Source organism: Glycine soja, chromosome 17 (assembly GCF_004193775.1).
Source record: "Glycine soja cultivar W05 chromosome 17, ASM419377v2, whole genome shotgun sequence".
Classification (NCBI taxonomy): Eukaryota; Viridiplantae; Streptophyta; class Magnoliopsida; order Fabales; family Fabaceae; genus Glycine; species Glycine soja.
Genome location: NC_041018.1, coordinates 7,105,131 through 7,113,726, shown reverse-complemented (window position 1 = coordinate 7,113,726; position 8,596 = coordinate 7,105,131). Strand labels below are relative to the sequence as shown.

The window sequence follows — 8,596 nt, the reverse complement described above, 5'->3', positions numbered from 1 at the left end:
TTATATACAAAAACTGATATTTATCTCATCCTAAAAAATAATTGAGAGCTCAAATTTGTGACCTATATATCAATATGATACCTTGTTTTTTTTTTTCTGCTGGATCAATCTCTTGAAATTAAAATGTATATATGTCACCGTTTGCAATTTTTGTCTTTCTTTTTATTTAATATTTAAATTCAGCCTATATATTAGATACCTAACACATGGGTATTTATGTTTTTGGTAAAACCCAACACATGGGTATTACCATGGACACTTGCGTAAGAGGAGTAGAAGGTTGCTACAGCAAGATAGTTACCATCCGGTTCCAACTTGTTCACTGTTTGATTGGATTCATAACACATAAGCTAGAGCAGTTAATCATACTGTATATTTTATTAACTTACTTTTAAAAATAATAATTTTTTTTTTTATTAATTTTAAGACTTTTTTGAAAGAAAACAAAGGATCACTTTCAATTTTTTTATTTTTTTTTGCAATCATCGACTAAATAGTTATCTTAAAATATCAATTTAGGCCTAAATGGATTAAACAGATTAGCAATATGTTTAATAATTTTGGCTTACCAAATTTGCCGCCTTAATCTACCTGCACAAATTGGGATAAAAAGGACTTATGCGGTCCCCTACTCCCCTTTACCTAGCGCTGCGTATATCCAAACAAAAAACTACGAAATTTCCCAAGTCCCCACCCACTTGTATATGCTTTCTTCTGCTTCACTTGTCTTATTCCCACTTCTGCTTCACCTTCACAAAATTTTTATTGCCCAACTGAAATATAAGCAATTCTTGTATGAGTTATCTTTAGACACAGTTTATTAAAAACTATGCTATCTGTAAACACCATGGCAACATGAAAAATTAACCGTGCAAATATAGTATCCCAACTCGACTCGGAAAGGCTAATGTATAGTCAAGCATTGCAAATTTCTATATCATGTCTTAAATCTTAATAATATTATCTCCAAATCAGCACTTTAATATCCTTTTCAGACCCCACAAGTATGGACAAAATGTCATCCATAAAATGACACTTTCTTGCATTGCTTTCTTTTTTACTACATAATATTGATTGATGGTGATAACGTTTAATGACACAAGGTACAACCATTTTTTATTTTGAAAAGACTCTTTTATCATTCATAAGAATAAGAACAAGGAGGAGAAGAAAAAGAAGCAGGGAAAAATATTTGACTTTGATGATGGCAGCTCGCAGTCTTTGCAGGCTACTCTCTCGCTCTCTCTCTTCTTCCAATTCTTCTGGAGCTGCTTCTCTGCTTCACTCACTAGGTGATCAACTTAGTTTCATTCTCATCTTTTATTTGTTAATGCTTAATTTGTTTCCTAACCCTTTATGAATGTTGATGATGGCCATGAGTTTCCCAGATTGCAAAGCATATGAATAATTTGACTAGCACTATTCACTTTTGTTTAGCACACCAAAACTATTGTGATATAATGAATCTTTTTCATTACTTTCAAGACCAAATTTTAAAGTATCTTCTGATAGCGGTTATTATCCACCACTTGTATTTCTTTATATATTCATTTTGGCAACTATATTATCAGAATACAATCTTCAATTTGTTGAATAAAACTGCCACATGATTTCTTTGTTTATCCCAGGAAGAAACCCTGGAGGGTGGAGAAACATTAACAGATTTAGCACGGCTGCAGCAGTTGAGGAACTAATCACTCCACAAGTTTCAATACGTTACACACAGAACCTGATAAATGGGCAATTTGTGGATGCTGCATCAGGTGTGTCTAGCTTGAACAAGCTTTGTTATAACATGTTTGACTTCTAGTTCGAACACCCCAAACCTCACTTTGTTATTACATGTTTGGATTAAAATTGGGAAAGTATTTTTGTGAATGCTAATGCACATTTGCAAATTTCAATACACAAAATGAAGAGGACTAATTTGTTGCTTTGGGAGTAAAAAATACTTTTGAACTCTCTGAACTGTAATGCAAACATGCACTAACTTGTTTAACAAAATCATGGTTAGGTTGTGTACTTGTGTTTGAATTTGAACATGAATGTTGCGTCTCAATTCATGGATTGAGTGGAACTGAAAAGAAGTTAGCTTTTCCCATTTGTAAAATCAATTGGTGGACTTTATCTGCAATTTCTTTTGGTCTCAGGGAAAACATTTCCAACATATGATCCGCGCTCAGGAGAAGTGATTGCTAAAGTTGCTGAAGGGGATGTTGAAGATATCAACCGTGCAGTATCAGCAGCTCGCAAGGCCTTTGATGAGGGACCTTGGCCTAAAATGACTGCATATGTAGGCATTTCCTGAGTGTCCTCCCTTTCTTGCACATCCTTCAATTAATATTTGGTAATAATTTATCAATAACTACTTCAGGAAAGAAGTCGTATATTGCTGCGCTTTGCTGATTTGGTTGAGAAACACAGCGATGAGCTTGCTGCTCTCGAGACATGGAATAACGGAAAGACTTATGAACAGGCTGCCAAGACTGAATTACCAATGTTCGTGCGTTTATTTCACTATTATGCTGGTAAGATCAGTAACAACAGTTAGTTGTTAATTATGTTAATCCTTCATTTTTTTAAAAGAAATTTTATCTTGACACCCTCATCACAACAATTATTGTTTTACAGGTTGGGCAGACAAAATTCATGGGTTGACAGTGCCAGCTGATGGAGATTATCATGTGCAGACATTGCATGAACCAATTGGTGTAGCAGGACAAATTATACCTTGGAACTTTCCTCTAGTTATGTTTGCTTGGAAAGTTGGACCAGCTCTAGCATGTGGTAATACCATTGTTCTGAAGACTGCTGAGCAAACTCCACTGACAGCTCTCTTTGTAGCAAAACTATTTCATGAGGTCAGCTCATATCTCATAATCTATGCTTTCTCTCTCTCTCTCTCCCTATCTCTTAAGCATGGATACAGTCAAATTTAGTCATCAAAACATCACCTGAACACTTGTTAGTTGAGCCTGTCATTGCTTATTCCCCTGAAACAGTGCTCTAGTGCTACTTCATTCTACTTCTACATACCTAAAAAATGGAAAAATAATGATGCAAACATCACGTTTTCTAGTGGTGGAAACAGCCTCTTCACCTACATGGGCAGAATGGAGGGAGCCTCATGCACCGGTTTACCCTTATTAAATTAAAAAAATTGTACCTAATTTGATACATCTTATGAACTTAAAAATCTACCTTTAAGCCACAGTTTGCCTTGTCAAAGTCTACTGCATATATGAAGTTTGCACAATGTTCATCGATGTCACCAAAAAGTGTACATGGGATATTTGTTCTATAATTTGTCATGTGGTGTCATTATCTCAGTAGTTTTGGAATAATGTTGCAGAAGTTATAAAGAAATACAGACTGTTTTGATATGTGATGTCAATTGTCAAATAATAACTCTAGCCTTTTGTTTTTTACTTCTTTAGTTAACCCCAATTTGTGCTGACTTGCAGATTTTCTTATTTAGATTTCGATGACTATTTCAATTGCATTTGTGTTTCCCTAGATAATTTGTAACCTTCACCCTTTTGTGCAGGCTGGTCTTCCTGATGGTGTTCTGAATGTAGTTTCTGGGTACGGTCCAACTGCTGGCGCAGCTCTTGCAAGTCATATGGATGTGGACAAGGTATTTTGGGAACCAAGAATGTTAGACTCTTATATATAGTTTTGTATGAGAGTCAAGAACGAATCTGGTTTGATGTTAGACATTATTTTGTTCTAACTAATCTTGAGGGTGTAGATTGCTAAACATGTTAAGGATACTGTCGTATCATAGTGCATTATATTTGCCAGCATGATTGGTCCAGATCCCATGTAAGTCCATGTCAGGTTTTATCAGATGACAATAGTTCTTATTTATACCCTATTGTATGAGACTTAGCCTTTAGAGTATAAAAATTGGTTAGTGGAAAAGTAATGAAAAATACATTATCTTGAAGGTGGTTAGCCTGTTTCTGTATCAAAGAACAGGTTGGTTGGCAGTCTGTCAAGGTATTTTGGAGCCAATAACATTTTTTTCTGCAATATTTATTTGTTTATTGCCTGATACACATGACAAATGACTTTATTATCTTTGAGGGACATTAAATCAAAACTGCTCCTACATATTAGGGAAAATTGGTTCTTTGATACTGTCTAGTGTTAATGTAAGAACAATGGCATTCATTTGTTTATTGTCTGTATCCTTAAGCTTTGAATTTTCCCTTTGCATAGTAATTGTCGGGTAAAACCAAACCATTTTTTATCAACATATAAAGTTCTTTTTTTCTATTCTATTTTTGCAGCTAGCATTTACTGGCTCAACAGATACCGGAAAAGTTGTACTCGAACTGGCTGCAAGAAGCAATCTTAAGCCAGTGACATTGGAGCTTGGAGGGAAATCGCCTTTCATAATATGTGAGGATGCTGATGTTGACAAGGCTGTTGAACTTGCACACTTTGCTCTGTTCTTTAATCAGGTTTATTCAATCAGATTCAATCACTTCATTGAACCTCAATATGCATGTGTCAAGAAGAAGCTTATGCCTAATGTTGGATCCTTTACAGGGGCAATGTTGCTGTGCCGGCTCACGTACCTTTGTACATGAGCGTGTCTATGATGAGTTCTTGGAGAAATCAAAGAAACGGGCTTTGAGACGTGTTGTTGGTGATCCATTCAAGAAAGGTGTTGAACAAGGTCCTCAGGTAATTTTCTTTTCAAAGTAACCACTGTGTTATTGTACTTTACAAGTTGTTCTTTTCTTTTTGTTTCATCCTTAACAATCATGAGTTCATGGGAAAAGTTAAAGTTTTACAGAAGACCACATTCTTGATCATACTCTTATGTAACTAAATAACACTATTTCATGTCTCTTGCAAAAACCCTAGATTGACGTGGAACAATTTGAGAAAGTCCTTAGGTACATAAGGTCTGGAATTGAAAGCCATGCCACCCTTGAATGTGGGGGTGATAGATTGGGCTCAAAAGGCTTCTTTGTCCAGCCAACTGTCTTCTCAAATGTTCAGGTATTGAAATTATTTACCACAAGTAATTTGCATAAATGCAGCAAGATTCTAAAATATTGAAGCTTTTTTCTAACACGTGCTAATGATTAGGATGACATGTTGATAGCACAAGACGAAATCTTTGGCCCAGTTCAGTCCATCTTGAAATTCAAGTGAGTGAAATTTGATTCCTCACTTGCTTATGCAATTCTATTACAAAATAAAAATTTTAGTCAAATAAATCCTACAAATGTGTGGTGATATATCATCCTATTGTCGGTGGATCCTTCCAACTCAACTTATTTCATCATCAGTAATTAATATAGCAAATGGCCCACGTAGAAAAAAGACCACCATTTTTGTAAAATCATAATGAATACAACAAAAAGCATTCATATTGATTTTAATGTGGCATTATGAGATTTTTCTAATAGCTTTTGGTTTATATAGGGACATTGATGAAGTAATACGACGGGCAAATAAAACACGCTATGGTCTAGCAGCAGGTGTGTTTACTAAGAACGTGAGCACAGCCAACACATTGATGCGGGCACTGAGAGCTGGAACTGTGTGGATTAATTGCTTTGATGTTTTTGATGCTGCAATTCCTTTTGGTGGATACAAGATGAGTGGTATTGGCAGGGAGAAAGGAATCTACAGTCTTCACAACTACCTGCAGGTGAAAGCTGTTGTCTCACCAGTGAAGAATCCTGCGTGGCTATAAAATGTCCACACTTGTGTCCCTTGTGTCTTCAACAATAAAAATCGATTGCACACAAGAGCTGAATTTTAATCATGAATTAATCACCTCGAATTTGATGTGATCTTAGCTAACAAACGTGCTTCGTATATTTATTTATCCAAAATAAAAAGTTCCATGCATCTACTACTAGTTTACTACTTGGCAAAAATATACATAACTACACAATTACCACTACATATATGATACCTTAATGGATTAGTTGAGTGGAGCACGACAAGGTTTCACATGTGACAAATCAAAGCTTCGAATTTCTACTTGTCTTTTTGAGACAAGGTAAATGCAAACTAAATTCCTCTGAAAGTATTTTTTGAGCTCGGAGGCTTGGCTTTGTGTGTCTTGAACTTTAGCACCATCCCCTCTGAAATTAGCATGATAAATAGTTATATTGGGATCGTGAAATTGTGATTGAAATTGTGTATAAGTGATAAATTGAATATGTGATGAATTGTGGGATAATATGTTGCTTTGAGATTATAACATTGTTATTGAGATTGAGCATAAGTGCAAAGTTGAACATGTGTTAATTTGCGAGATACACATAAACTTGTGATGATGGATTATGACATTGTGAGATGTTAAAATTGTGGACATGAATTTTGGTTGTGAATAAGTGAGTGGTTAACACTTGATGTGACAATACTTATGTTGTAAACTGTGAATTATACAATAATCCAATTGGTGTTTATCTTGAGAAAAATGTTTATGTGCATTGTTAAAGGAAAAATGTAGAATTTCTAGTTAGGAACCTAAAGTATTAAATTGTAGGGTAATGTGTTAAACGTGTTTGAAACATAAGTATGAGATCGTGCGTATTGTATAATTCACAGTGTCTGCGTGCAAAAATCGTTGTAGGGTTGGACCTGAATCAGGAAGGTGAGACCCTAACTGATTCTTCGAAGTCTAGGCCTTGGAGGTAAAGACACTCGGTTTGAGTGTTCCAAGTCTATGTTGACCCCATATGGTTGGAGCATTCTCGCAAAACAGAGTGACCATGACTGGTCACCTTATGATTTTACTTAATGAGAGTGACCTGACATACTCATTGTATGGTGTGTCTTGTTGTGTACTCCTAAGCGCCTCAGTGTGGTTTTTCACTGACATGGTACCACATTGCATATAGGCTTGAGTCTTAGTATAATTGTTGCATAACGTCTGCTAATTGTTTATTATGAAATTGATGAGTGTTATTACATCTTGACCCAAGCGTGTGATTCATGTGTAATGTGATTGATGATTGAAAAATAAATTTTAAATGATAAAGTGATGAAGTGACGTGGATTGTATTAAGTTGAGTTATGTTATAAATACTTTTATAATTTATTTTAATCATATCTTTGGTTATTTGTATTATTTTTTTAGAAATGTGATAACTCACTCCTTGTGTGCTATTTGTGTTTGGATCTTGTGATGATTTCGAACCTTGTGTTCGTGAGAGCATATAACTAGGTGGATGATTTTAAAGAATCTCGTGTTAAAGAATGTTGAGACACAATGCTCTCATAGGATGTGACATTAGGGATAAATTTTATTTTATTTTATCTCACTAATTTAACAACTTTTGTAAACTTTGACGGCCTTGTTATGAGTTGGGTATGTTTTTAATAAGTTTTATTTGATAATAGGGAAGTGAATGTAAATATTTTACCCACATAAATTTGTTTATCTATATTTTTATATATTTTATTTATTTATATGTATGATGGGGGTAGAGAGTTAAGAAAGATAAAAAGAAATAATGGATGTTGATTTGGTGTTTAAAAATGATGAGTGCCCATTTATTATTGTTGAACTTTTTATAAGAGGCACTGCATGCTTGTACACTAAGAACGCCCAGTTTTGAGTATTTTTTTATTAAAATAAATAGTAACCAAGGAGATCTCTTTATGAGCTTATATATTCCTACTGGATCCCTAAAAAAATGTATTCCAACTGGAATTGATTTCTTAGTTATGTTTTAAACAACATTTAACTTGTCTTCTTGTAGAAAATTACATAATTAACCCTAAACAAGTTTGAAAGTAAATCCAAAATTTAGAATGATTTAATTTGGAATGATTTTAAATTTGAATAGGAAACATCAATTCACGTTTGAATTGGTACATGCCCGATTTCATCATGGGCCACATTGACCCTTCATAAAATTAAGGCACGTAGGCAATCTTAAAACAATTATAAACAATTTTGGAAGCATTTAACTAGTTATGGACGTAATTGTTTTCCTTTTGTTAGTATGAATCATAAGTATTTTTTATAAGATAAAATATTGTTACTCAAACCAAATAAATAAACGTAATTACATTTAACAATCATTTTAGTATAAATAAATGTAATTAGCGATACGACGCGTGGAATTATACGAGTTCACGTACTAGTTTACCAACAAAAAGATAGTAACCCAAACCCGAAGGATACGCAATACACTGCCTTGAAGGCTTCAACATTGAGAATTTGAGAGAGAGAGAGAGAGAATTTATGTTTGTTTTTATCCAAATAAATATCTGGCAGGTGGACACCGACCAAACTCCTACGACCTCTCTGTCCCTTGCTTTCACCCTCAGCAACAACCATGACTATCTACGTCAATTATATTATTCAGATAATCTTTTTTTAAGAGAAAGTAAGATAATTATTCATTCAAATTTAATTATATTATCTTAAAATTGATAGTATTCAGTAATTTTTTAATAATTGTTTAAAATTTTTACCATTTTTCTTAAATAAATATTGAAGTATCATTTGTTAAAATGTTTTAGACAGTGCTTGGCAGACAAATCCAAAGAATGCTTTGAGGATAGCTAATACAATCACTTTTTTTAAATGAAATATGTTAGTAATTTA

At 34.0% G+C, this 8,596-nt stretch overlaps 1 protein-coding gene across 1 annotated transcript; it reads left to right on the top strand.

Moving 5' to 3' along the window:
* Nucleotides 1-1,100: 1,100 nt before the first annotated feature.
* Nucleotides 1,101-5,893, top strand: LOC114393880 (aldehyde dehydrogenase family 2 member B4, mitochondrial-like). The gene is made up of 11 exons (XM_028355357.1): nt 1,101-1,292; nt 1,629-1,763; nt 2,151-2,293; nt 2,375-2,528; nt 2,632-2,861; nt 3,548-3,637; nt 4,296-4,469; nt 4,558-4,695; nt 4,879-5,016; nt 5,107-5,168; nt 5,446-5,893. The coding sequence occupies exons 1-11, from the start codon at nt 1,202-1,204 to the stop codon at nt 5,717-5,719; spliced, it is 1,629 nt and encodes a 542-aa protein (XP_028211158.1). The 5' UTR covers nt 1,101-1,201; the 3' UTR covers nt 5,720-5,893.
* The last annotated feature ends 2,703 nt before the right edge of the window (nt 5,894-8,596 follow it).

Coding starts and splice junctions, on each gene's coding strand:
- LOC114393880 (XM_028355357.1), top strand. CDS start 1,202: ATGATGGCAGCTCGCAGTCTTTGCAGGCTACTCTCTCGCTCTCTCTCT. Junction 2,862..3,547: donor TAGCAAAACTATTTCATGAG/GTCAGCTCATAT, acceptor CCTTTTGTGCAG/GCTGGTCTTCCTGATGGTGT. Junction 4,696..4,878: donor GTGTTGAACAAGGTCCTCAG/GTAATTTTCTTT, acceptor CAAAAACCCTAG/ATTGACGTGGAACAATTTGA.